We start from the raw sequence: 19,060 nt of genomic DNA, 5'->3' as shown, positions 1-19,060 counted from the left end.
ATATATCAGTTTGAGAGCTGATGTTTATTTACATTTGCATCTTCATATGACTGGTCTCCTCTTGTTCATTAAGTTTTCTTTGAATGCTCCAAACCGAACTCCAGTGTGTGCCAGGAAATAGATCTAGAAGGAAGCAATAGAAGATGTAATTTCTTTCATTGGCTGGAGTGTGGAATTGATTGGCTTATTGATCAGGAAGGAAATACATAGGACTGGGTGGGGTTCATGGACTTCTGCTACACTGAACTCCGCGAAGTGCTGAAAAAACTCAGCCGAGCTCCACAGAGTTCCGCAAGAGTGGAGTTTGGTAAGTTATGCATCTCGTGTTGATTTTTTGCGGCGCGAGTTTGTCCCGCACTTTAAATTCCTCATAAACGGCGCAAGAGGGCGCTTTTTCTTTCTGCGGTTTGAGTAGATTTTCTACTCGAGCGACAGCTTCCTCAGCGCTAGCAGCAGGTTTCTCAACGCAAGCAGTAGCGACCAGCCGCAACCGCCCTCATTGAGAAATCTCACTTGGAGTTGGTCTAGTGTATGATTTTCCTCGCTCACGCTCACCAACTTAACTTTGGTGAGCTGCACGAGAGGAACAACTTTACTTCACTTTGCAGAGTGTTTTGGAACTCTGCACGGTATGCCAAGTGGGAGAAAACTCTGCCAGTAGAGTGGAATTTGTTACCCAAACCTAGAAATAGCATTTCATGATTAATTTTCAACTCTAGCAACATTGTGCTATTCATACATCTAACCTGTGTTTTAAAGTAGGGGTGCTCCATGTTTGCATTGAGTGCCACTACCTACTGTGTTGTAAATTCTATTTTAAAAAAAAGAGATCAATCCAAAATATTAGTACTTTCTCTTATGAAATAACGTTTTATTCTTGTCTAAAACTTAAAGGTATTCAAAAACATGAAACTACCTTTCAGTAGCTCAAAGTTTGCAGCTATACCATTGGGTAGGAATTTCTTTGTGATACCTCCATGGCTCTTAGTGCGAGTCAGGGATCAACCCATTTCAGTGTATAATATTTGGAGAATACAAATTACTCAAAATAATAATCTTCTCCACAACATGTGTAAATACTTTGCCTATATTCTAATCCTCTCTAGATATCCCAAAGCCGCCAGGGCCAGTGCGCCTTGAAGAGAATGTCACCAACACTATAACTGTTGCATGGGGGCCTTCACCAGATGAGAAACGTGACTGCAACCTGTCCTATGTGGTAATGAAGAGGGACAATAGCCAGCAGTCGTGGCATGTGGTGGGCGATCCCGTGTTCACCACCCGCTTTACCATTACTAGAGTCATCCCCGGGCGGCAGTACCACTTCCGCGTCCTGGCTAAGAATGATATGGGGCTGAGTGACCCTTCTGACACCAGCGAGGCTTGGAGCATATCCAAGGAGAAAGGTAAATGTGTGTCTTAATGAATAGGGTCATCATTTTTCATGGGGTACCAGGTACAGTTCCTGTTTCTGGCATTCTTGTTTTTGATAAAAAAAATGATAAGTAGAATAAAAAACACTTAAGGATCCCAATTTTCAGCTTCAGAAGTGGTTTATTTCATTATCCTTTCGATATGGATTGAGAACAGCTTTTATTGCTCAGTATGTATGGATTTGAATCCTTATGTAGGAGAGTAACGAGGTAGCAAACCCTCCTTCTCTTTTCCTTTGTCTCTCTCTCTCTCTCTCTCTCCATCTCTCTCATCCATTCTCTCTCATTAGTCCCTCTTGCTCTCATATTGACTTGTTTAATCGCTGCTGCTTGAAAAAACTCGTACACAACTCTCTCCTAAGCATGATCACAAAATCCGTTTCGCTCGCGGATTTTGCGGATTTTCGGTAAATTTGCAATCTGCGAACTCCCGCGAATTTACCGAAAATCCGCAAATCCGCGAGCGGCGGATCCGGGGGGCAAACATTCAAGCCTTCAAGCTTGCAGTTGTTGTAACTATTTTAGGATGGCGCCGGCAAGCTGCCAGCGCCATCCTAAAATAGTTACTAAGTTAGCTTCAACAGGAAGCACTAATTGATAAAATAAAGCAGGTGCTCGAGCACCTGCTTTATTTTATCTATTAGTGCTTCCTGATGAAGCTAATTTAGTAACTATTTTAGGATGGCCCTGGCAGCTTGCCGGCGCCATCCTAAAATAGTTACAGGATGATGAACAGCTCACTCAAGGGACCCCTGCGCACATCGGTGCGATTGCATAGTAACACACACATGGTCGCTGGAACTAGTTGAAGCTCAAATTCAGTGACTCATTCATCAGCCCAAAAACAATCGTGAGCGTCGTCGAGGCTGGGCAGGTGTGCCTTCTTCCCAAATCTACCGTCGAAAATCAGCTGTGATGCTGGATAGAGGCCTTTGTATCCTTGACTTTCACGAGCGCAATCCTCGTGCTGTTCCTGTGACTTGTCTTTCTCTTCATCTGCTGCTCTGATCGGTCTCTGACCATTTATACACACAAGAGGCACTTGAACTCGCACAGAAGTGGGGCAGAGGGCAGAAGACCACAAAAACGAGTTGGGCAGAGGGCAGAAGAGCACAAAAACGAGTGGGACAGAGGGCAGAAACGAGTGGGGCAGAGGGCAGAAGAGCACAAAAACGAGTGGGACAGAGGGCAGAAACGAGTGGGGCAGAGGGCAGAAGACCACAAAAACGAGTTGGGCAGAGGGCAGAAGACCACAAAAACAAGTGGGGCAGAGGGCAAAAGGGCACAAACACGAGTGGGGCAGAGGGCAGAAAGGCACAACAACGAGTGGTACAGAGGGCAGAAGGACATAAAAAACGAGAGGGTGGCAGTGATGAACCAGAGGGCGCATCACGGTCTCGCCCAAAAAAAACCCCGCGAACACGCAAAGCGCCCCGCGAACATGCCAAAACGCCCCGTGAACACGCAAAGCGCCCCGCGAACACGCAAAAATATAAAAATTCGCACAAATTCGCAAATTTTGCGGATCGCGAATTCGCTAATTCGCAAATCGCGAATTCGCAAAATTCGCCCATGCTTACTCTCTCCCCTTTACTGCATTGACTCTGGCACCGTATGCAACGTCATGTCTACGTAGAGCACATGCACCAGCCATTGCAGTAGAGAAGGAAGCGTAACTTGAAAGCAATTGAGACTATCTGCTTTATCAATTCCCTGATAAGTCATAATTTCATACATGCTGGTAAGGAATACCAATTCCTAATGCTTCACCTCTTTTAGGATTGTTTACAAAGCAGAGTTTGGTTACAAACTTGTTTACAAACATCTAAAATTAGGAACTCGAAGTAGAAACCAGAAGTATGTTTAACTGCCTGACATAAAGTTATGTCCTTTGAAAATCGCCCTGTAATATATTTGAGTTTTCATGCTATAATGTATGGTTCCTTAGAAGCATTCATTGTTCCTTGTCCATTAATGCATGAGATTAGGTCTGTTGGAGCTCACGGACCTTCAATCCGAAGAATTCTGTTGAGTTGACGGAAAAAATCTGCCTAATTCCGCGGAGTTCTGCGTGCCGGCAGAATGTATTCTCGGTCACCCCTGCTCAGAATAATCCCTCAGTTTGTTATGTATTGCTAACATTTCAGATGGTTAGTAGCATAAGGTCGACGTCAGTCAAACAGCAGTAAAACGGTGAACAACGTTTACAACAAAACTTTTACAACGCACTACCATTACAACGCAGGCACTACCACGCATACTATTACAACGCATTGCGCTGGGGGGCGCTCTAGGATAGGGAATACGTTTAATTTTCTATCCAACACCTTCCCTAGTGTCCACGGGGACTGGAGTTGGAATAGAAAATTATACTTACCACTATCCAGCACCTCTAAGCGCTATGCGTTGTAATGGTATGCGTGGTAAAAAACGCGTTGTAAAGGTATGCGTGGTAAAAGTATGCGTTGTAACGTCATACATCCCAGTAAAACACCCAATTACTTTGATAGAGCATGTTATTTCATAACTAGGTTTGCGCTACATAAGATAAATTCCACCATGTATTTCTACAAATATATAAACCAGGTGACAATACTGAGTGCAAGATTACCACCTATTTTATCAAAAATATTTCTATTATGACGTACCACCCAAGCGGGGGCAGCGGGAGTGCTTTACAGATTAAAGCAGGGTGATGGAACCTTTATAGGAGAAAGATTACAGAAACTGTACCAGCCAAGAAGCTCCCTCTAGTATGTTCCAGAACCCCCCCCCCCCCCCCACCCCCCCAAGACCTATAAATGAAGTACTCATTCAAACATTTCTGTGCCTTTTGAGGGAAGGTGTTATGTCTTATTGCCCTTCACAGTGCAACCTTCAGTTTATTATGAGTCCGAATTTAAGGCGAGAGACACATCACTTGGAAATCAGTGAGTTATATGATATGATAGGGCATTGCCAGTCCCGTGCTCTGCTGCCCTTACCTTTCTGCTTGGAACAAACTGTTCGGCACAACTCCTAGTACTTGCTCAAGGCGGCTGGGCCACATATTCCTGCGCCACAGCTGATCTTTTCTGGTGCATTTATTATTTGTTCATTCCTAGGGATTTTATTTAGAATTACATTAAAGACGCGATGCAACAGAGCTGGTGCTTGGAAAAGAGCACATCGCTGTAATCTTGCACACAGCCCTGACCCTGTAGTATTCCGACACACGGAATGATGCCGAAAAGGTCACTGCCTGACACCAATAATCTAACGGTTCCTCTGCTTCGACAGTCACCTCTTCTGCTTCTGTAAAATCATGCAGGTCTGCTCAGCAATGACGCTAGGTGAGGCTCATTTGGGCATGCTTTAAAAGAGCCAATTTAAAAGCGCAGGAAATATATCTCACCAAAACCCACATATGGCACGGTAAATAGTAGGCGTGAGTGGCATCGTGCCGGTAAAATCCGCTCAAGTTTTTTGCCAAACTATGCGCCCCAAACAGAGCGCGAAGTAGCAAAACTCCACAAACTCCGCTGGCGAAGCAGAGTCCACCACCCACCCCTACTGAGATCTTCTCAGATGATCAAACTGCCGAACAAAAGCCCATTATCTGAGGTAGACATTGTTAAATCAGTGAATTATAGCGTTTGCACCAGAGACCGCGAATACATATTGACTTTCTTCACAAACAACATTTTAACCTTTCAAATATCTAGGTTTCCAAAACATGGAATGGAATGAACAGTTTTACCCACAGAATTGTAGCATTTCCATTGCCATAAATGGAAGATTCGGATTGTTAACCAGTTGGTTAGCTCTGATATTTAGTATCCAATCTAGCACTAAACTATTGAGAATGACCAATTTTTGATGTCATCCTGGATGCTATTTTGTACAGATTATATTTCATTGATTTATGTCTGCATTATCCCTGTTTCAGACATGCACATAATTGTGACTCTCCTTTTGATTGATTCTAGAATACCCCATGTTACAAGATACTACCACTGTTGAACTATTACTATCTTTTAAGTATGGAACGTAGAGTACTATGTAAAGTGCTCTGTTACCCGCGTTGGTCACGCATGCTCTATACAACAAGCAAAACATTAATAAATACATATTAGTGTATCAGTAGTGGTGATGCACCAATTCTGTCTGACCATTTCCCACCCTAGTGTAGCATCACTCAACCGTCCTTGCAATGTTCTTTACCCTCGACTTTCACATTGTTATCGCTTGTACCTGTTTTTTGTTTTATTTATAAAGTGTTTATTTTAATTCATTTTATAAAAATAAAATGAAATTCTCATAAAATACGGAAAACTACATGCAAGGGAGTTCAGGAACCTTACTCAATTATTTCAGCAGATTATCTATAACCTATCTTCTAGCTCTGTTCCGCTACGCAAAGCTGAGTTTTTCAGAAATCTGCAAGCTACGCATAACGCGGAGTGCAGAAAACTCTGCAAACTCTGCGAGCGCAGCGGAGTTCACTGCCCAGACTTACTTTTGATTTCCAGTCCAGCCTTGATTATCACTAGCCTCTAGTAATGGCAGTAAGATATATGAATGTCTCTTTTCTATCTCCTCCAACTGACACAACACTGTGCCTCCAGTTTGTACTTATTTAGTTAAATGTGCTTTGCATTATGGTGGTGCTACTTGTAAATAACGTTTTAGGGACTAGTAAACTGTGCACAACACAAAATTAGTTGACAGAAAGAGGCCCCCCTGCGCAGTAGCGGCCGCCACATACAAAAGGTGGCAGGGGAGTGAGTGAGCCCGCTTGAGGGAGGAGCGTGAGGTGGGAGTGTAATAGTAAAAAGGAAAAAATTACCTTAAGTGGCCGGCCGCGTCCCATGTTGTCCCTGGTGTTTCCTCTTACTTGTCCCAGCAGGCCCTGGGGCTGCATCATACTCCTTGTCCAATCCTCGTTCTGCAGAGCAGCGCGGGTATTGCCCTGAGCAGGCTGGAAAGAAGCTCCGCTCAGGGAGTCTGTGGGGTTTCATGAGCCCGGCTGTTCAATGCAGCTGGGTTAGAGAAACTTAAGTGCGTATATGTGTTTTGGTTGGCCTGATATGGCCAGCTAAACACATATGCGCACTTAGAGAGTGCACATAGCACTCCTCCTACCTCCTCCCATGCCCTAGCCCTGCCCCGGCCTGCACACGCTGGCTGAGCCAAGTGCTTAAAAATAAAATGATAATCAAATATAATTTTATTTTGTAGCAGCTGGCTCTCAGCCAGTGGGACTACGCGCCGCCGCCATTGCGGATGAGACTCCCCTGCATATTTTTAAATTAAATTCCTCAAACATATTTTATTTCTAGCAAACAGAATCCGTATCCTCCTTGCCTCACAACGTGTCCTTTTACATGACATAAAAGACAACAGAGGCATCTGAAGCCAGCCAATCTGTAGAAGACTATAGGTTTCTGAAACAAGCATTTTGATTCCCAATCAAATATTTACAAAAGCCTGTATCAGTTAAAAAAAATATTGCTTTCTGTATACAGTGCATATATAGAATAATGAATTTAATGTGAAATGATTCAGAGTACATTTGTGATTGGTAGATAATTACTCAAACACAGTAAAGCAAGCACTTAACAGGAGGTGGAAAGGTACACCATAGAGCTACAAGCATGAGGTGAGAAAGTAATCATCCTCTGGGTAAAGCCAAATCTCACTCTATGTATATTTTAAAGAATTGATAACAATTATGTCTAGTACACAGCTTGCAGTCGAGATAGGCTAAAAAAAGTGAATATTACATGAAATCAGCAAGACAGTAAGGAATTACTTCTCAAATGAGTCTACCAAATTAGCCCCCAGATTCATCAAGCATCCATTTTGCGATTCCTTATTAGTCGAAAAATAAGGATTCGCTAATAAGGAATAGCAAAATGCTATGCATGAAGAAATCGCAAAAAAAAATCCGATTTCTTAATATTCCTTAATTGCGACTTCCAAATTGCGAGTCGAAATTAAGGAATACCTCCCCATTCATTCCTATAGGAATGAATGGGAAGACATTCTCAATTTGCGATTAGCAATTAGCGAATCGCAAATTGAGAATGCAATTTCAAGGGTGCAGGGATGTCCAAAGGACACCCTGTTGCACCCCTGAAATTAATCTGTGCACATATGTTGCGCACACACATGCCCTAAGGGCATATGTGTGCACATGAAACTTTGAAAAATGCACAAAAGTGCATTTTTCAAAGTTTTTGCAAATTACCATGAAGTTCAACTTCATGGTAATTTGCTCCCCCTATTAGCGAAAGCGCTAATTTATTTACTTTGTTGCATTGCCTTTAAGGAATCTCAATTTGGGATTCCTTCAATGCAATCGCAATTTAAGGAATCTCAATTTAGAGATTCCTTAAATTGCGATTTTTGCATTTGGGATGATGCATCCCAAATGCAAAAATACTGGTCGCAAAGGGGCAGATTCTGAGAATCTGCCCCTTTGCGACCAGATTTTCCTTTCATGCATCTGGGCCTAGGACAGTAAAAGTGAATTCAGTCCTTGCAGTGTGGCAATAAATGGATGAATTACATTTACCAGTACATGCTTTATTGGCTCAAGTTTCTTCACATTGCTATGGAATAAATAAATATATTTGATTAACTCGATACTGATGTATCCTTGTAATTTCCTGATTCAACGGATTGTCCTGTGATAATTCATTAGAGAAGACGTTTCTCACAATGCATCTGGAAAGTGTAGAGCAGACGCGGAGCATGAAATGTGTTTTCTGAGGACAATAGCAGATGCCATTTGATTTAGTGCATCTTATGTACAGACCTCCACTACCACCACCTACAAACATGAAACCTGCTTTCCGTCGTCATGGCTTCCCACGGACAGTGTAGTAATTTTTTTTAACTAAATTCCACAATCAGAGGCTAATAGATAAAGGTAACATGAGCATTTGACAGATGTGAACTCCAGCCCTGAAAGAACACTCTTCGCCTAGAACTCACCATTTTCAGATACAAATATATGAAAAATATCCTCGTTAGAGTGCAGTGCTTAATTTGTAAAAAGCATATGTGCGAAGGGCTCTTCAGGAGGCACCTTGCACCACCCATTGACCCTCCCAGCGCTGCCAACACAACTACTAACAATCGCACTCCTACAAATGTGACAATTTGGACTGTTTCAGGCTCCCAAAGCTATAAGAATAGATTGGGTGGCAGATATAAGTCATTTTAATGTATTTTAAACTAATAACCAACTATTGTTTTGCCTATCTCTAAATTAGACAAACAACTCCCCTAGTGGCAGACTGTCATAAGTGCTGGTGTTTACAATTATGTGCTGGTCCCGAGCCCCGGAAACCACCGGCTCAAATTAAGCACTGGTTGAGTGATGTACACACCGTACAATTCATTGTGGTGATTTGTTTGTTTGTGTCGTGTCTTTGCAGCTAGATTCTTGGTGAAAAAACCTTTACAAAAACAGTCGGATCAGAGACAGGCTCCAGAGTTCATAGCCCGCCTGAAGCCTCATGTTGTTCCCTTTGGGTTTGACTGCCACATGAGCTGTGCGGTGCGTGGGAATCCCGAGCCACAGGTCACCTGGTACAGGAATGACAAGAACATCATTGAGGACCGCAAGCTCTGGAGCTCAAATATTGTCGGTGTCTGCTCCCTAGTGATTCCATCCGTCAGCCTGGAGGATGGTGGAGAGTACACCGTGGTAGCCAGGAACTCTTTGGGCGAGGCGACTTGCAAGGCCACATTGGCAGTGACAACAGGTAAGTCATGTCCCAGGTTGGCTAGATGAGTGACGGAACAGGCTATGGCAAGGGAGCGGGTGAATTCTTGATGCATACTTTCCAGGTGCTTTGCACACATTCAGATCTTCTGAATTCTAGCAAGTTTGGTCACATTGTGTTTTAGACTATCTAAATGTTATGCTTCAAAGTCTTGAAATCTTAACTCAGAAATGTTAACTTCCAAATTCACTGTTATTATGCAGAAACCCTGATTTCTTTGAGAAATTGGCAACAAGAAGTAAGCATTTGCAATGCAATAGGTCTCGCATTACAGAAAGTTTGAGCTATTGGTGTTGCAAATAATAATGCAGTGGTTGCTTTGATACAATTTTCAAGTGACTATGTAGTCTGCCCTCTGGGTTCTGCTTTGCGGATGCTGCCAATTGAACAATGAGGTGGATGAACAGTGTTGTTTTGTGGATACTTATTGGTGCCTCACTAGCTCCCTGCCCAAACACCTCTTTGACATGAGTGGGCAGCGCCAAGATGCTCCGTGGAGTGTAAGTCGCGCTTTACAAAAATAAAATTACATTACATTACTTATCAGTGTTGAGTAGTACATTCTGCTACATACATGCAGAGTTTGAGGTTTTATTCAGTTGTGTGACACAATCACAGGAGCGTATATTAGACTCAGGGTCCCAGTTTCCATCAGACCCAACTTTGCACTCCCGTCTCTGCAACCTGCTAGTGCCAGGGATTTTAAGCTTCACCCATCTGCAACTTGTGACTGCCCTCTTAAAATGTATGTGGCTGATGTGGGAGTCTAGAAGTCGCAGTGCAAAGCTCAGCAGCAAGCAACAGGTTCCTTCCCATTCTCCTTGCATGGAGGCTAGAGACAATAAGACCAAACTGGAATAAATCTGGGCTGCCCTTATTCCTACAGTAGAAATGCTCACATTTATTATCCATCTGTCTCGGCTCTTTTCCTGGTGTATTTTTTGTGGCAGACAAGCTTAAGAAAACAAGGGAAGAGAACAAATCCTCTTGCCCATTGAGAAGGTGGTTGTGAGTGTAAAGTATTCCACCTCAGCTTTTCCTCAATGCTTTAGACAGTTCATCTTTTTACTAACCGTCCAGAAAGGTTGGGTTTGCATATGTATCACTTGTCCTCCGCAGGTCTGCACATGCCGGAGAGCCTGGGTTTAAGAGCTTTTTACCTTTTTTTCCCTTTTTGTAGTCAATGAAATTGCCCATGGAGATATCTGAATAAGGTTGGGCCTTGGGATGCTAATTTACATATAAAGCAGCACTGGCTTCCCTCCTGTTTTGCTTCACATTTTAAAATATTTTTCTTATGTTTTACCGTAAGTTAGATGAAAAGGGCGTGAGCGTTTATTGCACAAGACCTTGGACAGCGGGCTTATTTTCATCTCCACAGTTGTTTACGATGCATTTTCCATTTTGCATTGTAAAATTGTGACCAAATTTGAAATGTATGGCACTAGAACACGTGCATAAGACAATCAAAGGTTGCCTTATATCCTTTAAAATTAATACATTATCTGAACTCTCCAGGAAGGTTTTTAGTTGCTATGGTCATGATTGGCATTTCCAGCAATCTGTCCAGACACAAAGGTCACACACAGACACACAGTTAAAGAGGCATGTGACACAGTGATGAAAGGCATGAGACAGCAGACATGGGAAACACGGATCAGACATACATCAGAAACAGCACAGAAGGAACAGAGGGGCAAAACACACAGCTGAGGCCAGACACTGACAGGTCAGCAGACACGCAAAGAAAACAAATCGATGAGCCTTACCAGTGGATTTATACAGCTGAAACACTGCGAGGCTTGTTGGAGATCGAGTGCCACCAACCACGGGGAAGGGTGCTGCCTGGGCTGACATCATGGGGGTGGAGCAGGAAACTCACCTACCCATCACAGATGTTTATCCCCACCCACACAAGATGCAGCTTCTTGTAAACTATAAAACCTTACACAGTGGCAGTAATTATGAACTATTTTGCCTAGATTTCTAAGCAGCCAAGGATCATACAGACAGACAATAATCCAATGCACAGAAATGCTCCCGGAACTAAGAGAACACTACAATTGGGCTGCTCTTCCAGGGCAGCTGGGCCACATGCTGGGAGCTCCCAAATATGCTTATAGCTCAGAGGATGATTCAGATTGCTCACGGCAGAGGTCAGGGAGTAATCTGCTAGGCACTGGTTCTGATCCTAATGTCACCCTTGCTACATCCTTCGACATTTCCACATTTGCCACACAGCCTGCTCTTGAGCAACAACATCCTTTGGCTTCAGTTGCAAATCTTAAAATTGCTAAATGGGTTCAATCTACCTAATGCCGCAATCCGCCTGGAGATTACAGTTTCAGTAAAACAGCTCAGTGGGTTCAAGCACATGGCACGGCCTGCCGGTCACAATTATAGTAAGCTAGCTCAAAAGGTCTGTGCAGCTGGCGGAGAGTTCTGGGTATGTACACTTTGCTGATCTTGTATGAACCGCAGTGCTGCATTACTCTAATACTGGAGCCTTTCATCTCTCTGGGGTTACCGTGCTGAGAAAATCAGTGACACCGCGGCAAAGTAACATTTAAAAAAAAGAGTTCGCCAAAAAAACAGATAAAGAATAAAACCCCAAGGAGACCAAACTGGCTGGTGCTCCTTTGCCTTGAACGGAAGTGAGCTATCTGCTGCCAGAACGAGTCAGGATGCAGCAATTAAGAGGGGCACTGGAGGGAACCCATGGCAAGCAGCAGGCGAGAATGACGTTGTGTAAGTGATTACAGCAGGTCTTGCATAGAGCACATGCGCGCTGTAGGCTCGACCTTAAAGCAACAGCTGAATCCAAATGAATATCTTGTGCAGCTGAGTGTAAATTCTGAAGCGGTGACACCTGGTGGCCAGTCTCTGGAATGATGCTGCAGCAAGTTTCTTGCTTACCCTTGCCATTTGGTTTCACACAATTTAGGTGCTCCACCATAGTTATTTATGTCCTGATGGCCGTCAGATACATAGTGCTGTCATTGTGCCTCTACTTTGCTTACTAACCTGAATACACCTGCTAAGTAATTGTTCATCTTATGCCTAAAGGCTAAAGAAATGGAAATTGAACATACGTTGTAGAGTGCTGGCAAATGAACATTTGCAAGTCCATACCATTTTCTTGGATGCAAAACATTATTTTATTTAAAACTTAATCAGCTATGATCTACTCAGGAGCATAAATAAAGTGGTATAATGCATCTAAGCGTTTCTACCGAGAACACAAGTCTAAAGTCACTAACCAAAAAACAGGAGTAAATACAACTACAAGGCAACAGATGAAACCACGACATAACTTACACAATTTACCATACACTGTGATACATCTCAACTTTTCACCGTACCAAACCAAATGATGTCACATGCTATAATACTACATTGAATCACAGTATGCCATTTTATTTCACCTCAGCACATCACTACATACGACACTTTGCACCGCACCGTACTATCAACACCACAAAATGAATACTGTACTGACACATTACACATCAGCTCACACCATGAGACTCCACATCATATGCCACAAAACCAGAGTTCATTGCATCCCTTTACTTTATACCACATTGTGCAGTACCTACCTCTCCAACACCAGAAATCATCACTCACAGCTCATTGTTCAACCTTAAAGGTAAAACACACAAGATGATGGACGGAATGTTGCACAGTGGCAAAACATTCACCCCCAGTCACAGATCTGGGTTTAATCCATAGTTATTTTGCTCACCAAGCCACCCCAGTTCAGACATGGCCATATGCAAATCAGTCTTGACCCTGTGCCTCATGGGAACAGTCAAGCTCTAACTGCCAAGCCATGTTATCCCTGCACCAGAATCAAGCATCCTAGGACCGGATTCTGGCTATCAGCCGTCTTCAGCCAGGATAGCTTGACTCCAGTGACGTAGTGAGCAGGGGACCCACGTCTGGGCATACCCTTACCACATAGGGTGAAAAGCAAAACACACAAGATGATGGACGGAGTGTTGCACAGTGGCAAAACATTCATCCCCAGTCATAGATCTGGGTGTAATCCATCGTTATTTTGCTCACCAAGCCACCCCAGTTCTGACATGGCCATATACAAATCAGTCTTGACCCTGTGCCTCATGGGAACAGTACAGCCCGAACTGCCAAGCCATGTCTTTCCTGGACCGGAATAAAGCATCCTAGGACCGGTTTCTGGCTATCAGCCGTCTTCAGCCAGGATAGCTTGACTCCAGTGGTGTAGTGAGTAGGGGACCCACGTCTGGGCATACCCTTCCCACATAGGGTGAACAGCAAAAAACACAAGATGATAGACAGAATGTTGCACAATGGCAAAACATTCACCCCCAGTCACAGATCTGGGTTTAATCCATCGTTATTTTGCTCACCAAGCCACCCCAGTTCAGACAAAAGTGGAAATACCCAAACCATTAAATTTGGTAATTTCCTCACACATATTTTAACGTGTCACATTGACCACTGAATAAAGTTTTTTACGTGGTATCCAACTGTGACACTTTTAAACCACTTTTTTCACATTATTGTCACAAAAACCAGCTCCGCAGTATCCTGGCGTTGTAGCACACCAGGGAGGCACTCGGCTTCTCCTGGTGGGCCCAATGATGAAGCATGTCACCAACCAGGGTGGTGAGTGAGGGCTTTATAAAAATCCAATGTGATTTTATCACTTCTGGCTAACCGACTTTGTGTGTTTGTGCTTACACATATAATAAGCGATACTCTTTTGTTGTTTAAAACATATATACCTGGGGGACTAAGAGTGTCCTGTTCCCTCCCTCTCCTGTTGTTGATATATTATCAGCCGTATTCAGCCAGGATAGCTTGACTCCGGTGGCGTAGTGAGCAGGGGACCCACATCTGGGCATTCCCTTCCCACATAGGGTGAACAGCAAAACACACAAGATGATGGACTGAATGTTGCACAATGGCAAAACATTCACCCCCGGTCACAGATCTGGGTTTAATCCATCGTTATTTTGCTCACCAAGCCACCCCAGTTCAGAGATGGCCATATGCATATCAGTCTTGACCCTGTGCCTCATTGGAACTGTCCAGCCCGAACTGCCAAGCCATGTCTTCCCTGGACCGGAATCAAGCATTCTAGGACCGGTTTCTTTCTATCAGCCGTCTTCAGCCAGGATAGCTTGACTCCAGTGGCTTCGTGAGCAGGGGACCCACGTATGGGCATACCCTTCCCACATAGTGACCAGCAAAACACATAAGATGATGGACGGAATGTTGCACAGTGGCAAAACATTCACCCCCAGTCACAGGGGGAGACGCTACTGTTCGAAGAAGTTTTCTGAAGGCGAGTAGGTCTTCGGTCTTACGTAGGTGGGTAGGAAGGGTGTTCCAGGTCTTGGCGGCGAGGTAGTAGAAGGATCTGCCGCCAGAGGTAGTTCGTTGGATGCAGGGGACAGTGGCGAGGGCGAGGCTGGCGGAGCGGTGCTGGCGGGTGGGGGTGTGGAAGTTGAGTCGGCTATTCAGGTAGGCTGGTCCGGCGTTGTGGAGTGCTTTGTGTACGTGGGTGAGGAGTTTGAAGGTGGTCCTCTTGTCGACGGGGAGCCAGTGTAGGTTCCTCAGGTGGGGGGTGATGTGGCAGTGGCGGGGTGCATTGACGATCAGTCGGGCGGAGGCATTTTGGATGCGCTGGAGTCGTCGTAGGTGTTTGGCTGGGATTCTGGCGTAGAGTGCGGTGCCGTAGTCCAGCATGCTGCTGACAAGGGCCTGTGTCACCGTTCTTCTTGTTTCGGCCGGGATCCATTTGTAGATCCTGCGAAGTGTGCGGAGGGTGTTGTAGCAGGGGCGGGAAACGGCTTTGACCTGTTTGGACATGGAGAGGAAGGAGTCGAGGATGAATCCCAGGTTGCGTGCGTGGTCGGTGGGTGTCAGTGCTGTCCCCAGAGTGGTAGGCACGTCCCAGGCTGAGGGGTTGGGCCCGAGGATGAGGACCTCCGTCTTGTCCGAGTTCAGTTTCAGACGGCTGCTCCTCATCCAGTCGGCGATGGCCTTCATTCCGTCGTGGATGTTGGTTTTGGCGGTGCTTGGGTCCTTGGTGAGGGAGATGATGAGCTGAGTATCGTCGGCGTAAGAGATGATGTTGAGGTTGTGGTGGCGGGCCACTTGTGTGAGGGGGGCAATGTAGATGTTGAACAGCATCAGGCTGAGGGAGGAGCCCTGGGGGACGCCACAGATGATGTCGGTGGCTTCGGATCGGAAAGGCGGGAGGCGGACGCTCTGGGATCTGTCGGAGAGGAAGGACGTGGTCCAGTCGAGGGCCTTCTCTTGGATACCGGCTTCATGGAGGCAAGTCTTTAGTGTCCGATGGCAGACCGTGTCGAAAGCGGCAGATAGGTCCAGGAGGATCAGGGCTTATGTTTCGCCGTTGTCTAATTGGCGCCTGATATCATCAGTGGCGGAGATGAGGGCTGTCTCGGTGCTGTGGTTTCGTCTGAATCCGGATTGGGATGGGTCCAGGATGTTGTTGTCTTCCAGGTGGCGGGTCAGTTGCATGTTGACGATTTTCTCGATGACCTTCGCCGGGAACGGGAGCAGGGAGATGGGCTGGAAGTTTTTGAGGTCCTTGGGGTCCGCCTTGGGCTTCTTGAGGAGGGCGGTGAGTTCGGCGTGCTTCCAGCTTTTCGGGAAAGTCACGATTTCGAAGGAGATGTTGATGACCTTCCGTAGGTGAGGTGCTATGGCTGCGCCTGCCTTGTTGAATATGTGGTGCGGGCACGGTTCCTTCGGAGATCCTGAGTGGATGGAGTTCATGTATATTAACAACAAAGGAGTGACTGAGATAACAAAAAAGGGACTAGTGAAGTGTAGTGATAGTCCGCTGTGTGCCGCAAATGCGATCAATGCTCACACACGTGCGTGCACACAGCGAACACTCTCCCTGTGTATGCCCTGTTAGGTCCTCCTCAAGAGAAGAGGCCTGATGGGCTTATAGGTCACCCGGTGTAAAAAAATAGGGAAAAACCTTATTTATTAGAAGGACCCTCACTCACCACTAGTTGGTGACATGCTTCATCATTGGGTCCCCGCTGGGGTGACCGAATGTCTCCCCAGCGTGCTACAATGCCTGGTTACAGCGGAGCAGGATGTGGTGAGTGCAACAGTGCCCAAATTCGGAGGTGACTAAATGTGAATGTGTGAGTGTATTAAAAAATGCAATAGTTGTGCCTTTACAAAAATCTTTAATAATGGCCAACTTGCATTAGATAAAAACAAAGTGGGCGGACTCCCCAGGTTCAAAGTTAAGGAACCGGAGTCCTAACTGGGATCAAACACTGGTCAACATGTTTCTGCTATTAAATTGCATTTAGCTCAGCATTCTTCAGGACCTAAGCAAAAGTCCTCCGGTGGTGTGCGCGCGCTAAGGCGTACCCTCCCGGGAGGCTCTAAATGTGAGAAATATATACAGTGTGGAATGATCGGATAATTTCCGTCAATAACCCGCTACAAATTTAGTAGGGATATGAAAAATCCTGTAGGGAGAGAGAAGACAGACAAAAAACATACATGAGGAGATATTGCATGGTTAATCTCTTCAAAGAGATGCAGTTTTATGTATGTGCAGATGCAGGCGTAATACTAAATTTATATCACACCAACTGTGATGTGCTGCCCCAGACACTGGTTATGGGTGCACCCCGGCTGACTAGAATGACCATTCCTTTAATGGGACCGGTGTCAAGTAATTACTTGGCTATGAAGTCATGATAAACTTGTGCAAATCATTTCACAGTCGTGAAACGGTAGATAGAGAGTGCAGTGCTTCAAGGACGTTATGTATTAGTCTTTCACGCAGGATAGAATCACCAAACATGGAGTTAGCAGGGAGTTCCCCTATAATGACGGGAGGGATACAGAACAAACAACGTTCTCATGCAAAATCTCGGAAACTCACTTCATACGAGGAATAATCACGCCCCTTCGGAAATGACAGCGTGGGACATCTTCACGCGGTGTACATCTAATGGAAGTAAAGAGGGAAAGGAGGGGGGCCCACTGGGGGTCAATACGGGTTAGGTATTCTAAAGTTCGAAGGATTACGGGGGGAGCGGCGGAGAGGACTAACTTGGACAACCGCGGGTCCCCTCAGTATACCTGCTCTCTCGGCTGCTGTCTTCCGGGAGTCCCGGAGCTGAAGAGAAGTTGGTTTAAAAAGCAAGATTGCTGATTGGTTGGGCGGGCCCTCGTGGGTCAGTGACGTTACCGGCAAAGAGATGCACCCAGATACCTTAAAGGTGCAAGCACCCGGAAATTGATTGTGGATACTGGATCGAATCCCGCTTCTGATCCAGATGTATCACGGGTTGAATCGCCCTTAATAATAATACAATTAGTCAGATTTTCATTGCTAAACAATAAGAAAGAAAAGGCTAGTAACGAGCCCTGTGACGCTCAAAACGTCTTCAGACTCATTCAGACCCGGGGCAGCCTGTGATTGGCTGGGCGGGCCCTCGTGGGTGAATGACGTGACACGCCCAGGTGCCTAGCAAGTACGGGGACCCGGCAAGAGGATTATGATTGCCGGTTCGAACCCCGGTTCGGGCATCGATGTAATATAAGTTAGTTTGCCCAGATTAATTGTAAAAAGCTGGGCTTTATGCTGCTGCATGGGTGAAGGTAGTGTGACTAGTGTCGAACCCTAGGTGACGCGCTCAGAGATCTCAGACCCGAAACAAAGTTCCAAAAGAATGGGAAATAGTATCTGGACCCGCCCTTATTGTTGGTATTTCCAGAGGGCTTTATGCTATTGCATGGGTGAAAGTCGAGTAACTAATTTCGAACCTTGTGTGACGCGCTCAGACGTCTCAGACCCAAAACAAAGTGGAAATTAGTAGTTAGACCCGCCCTGATTGTTGGTATTGCCAGAGGGAGAGTTGTCCAAAAATGGTTGTGATTCATTTCATTCAAACCCAGGTGGACTTCAAAGAAATAAGTAAGTAACGTAGGGCATGCAGTAAAATCGGGAAAGACAAAATTGCTGTTAAAGGAGGGTAACAGTCCCATAAACTGGAAATATTCGTCACCTCTGAGAGAAAGTATAACATCCAGGTGGGTATTGACATATGAGGACATATGTTAACCTTACCGATGCTGATTCTATCTCTATGGGTGGTAGGTTGGTTACTAAATGATCCCAGATTGGTATTCAGAAGTAATGATCGCAGGCGTAGAGAACCAGAAGATGGGGCGGTGGGGGTGCTGTAGAGTTTTAACTTCTCACTTTAACACACTGACCCATGGTATCTAATCATTGAGGCCCGTTTTGTTGGTGCCTAGGGGATACACCCAGCGTTGTTCCTTCTCGAATATTGAAGATTCAGAACTATTTTCCAGGTGTTCAAGGATTGTCCATTCTAAATCGTTTGGTGTATGATTGGTTTGTAGAAAGTGGGATGTCAATTTTGTTGTTGCTTTTTTGCACCGTATATTGCTACGATGTTCGCATATTCAGATTTTTATGCGTCTGGTTGTCATCCCCACATATTGTAATCTACATCTACAAGTAATCAAATACACTACGTTTGAGGTATTACAATTGGTGTGACCGCGTTGTTCCCAGCGTGTGCCATCTGTCAGATCAAGGAACTTGGTATGTGAGGTAAGGTGGCAGATATTACAATTCCCACAGGGGTGGTGTCCTGTAACCGGTGGTAGTCCCCATGCGTTAAGAACACTTGGTGTTTGGTTTTTGTTCCTTTCTTCCCTCGGTCGCGTATGGACTAGGGAGTCCTTGAGACTCGTAGCCCTTTTATATGAAAAAAGAGGCTTCTGCCAGTGTGTTTTATTGCTGGTAATGATTCTCCAATT

At 45.1% G+C, this 19,060-nt stretch overlaps 1 protein-coding gene across 1 annotated transcript in view; it reads left to right on the top strand.

The window, feature by feature from the left end:
- Positions 1 to 19,060, top strand: part of IGFN1 (immunoglobulin like and fibronectin type III domain containing 1) — a 392,344-nt gene that overhangs the window by 362,525 nt on the left and 10,759 nt on the right. The window contains exons 21-22 of the mRNA XM_078644199.1: positions 1,107 to 1,406; positions 8,861 to 9,190. Of these exons, the coding sequence (XP_078500325.1) occupies positions 1,107 to 1,406; positions 8,861 to 9,190 (630 nt within the window). The remainder of the gene's footprint in view (positions 1 to 1,106; positions 1,407 to 8,860; positions 9,191 to 19,060) is intronic.

This window comes from Lissotriton helveticus, chromosome 5_1 (genome assembly GCF_964261635.1).
Source record: "Lissotriton helveticus chromosome 5_1, aLisHel1.1, whole genome shotgun sequence".
Classification (NCBI taxonomy): domain Eukaryota; kingdom Metazoa; phylum Chordata; class Amphibia; order Caudata; family Salamandridae; genus Lissotriton; species Lissotriton helveticus.
This window is presented reverse-complemented; position numbering and strand designations above follow the sequence as displayed.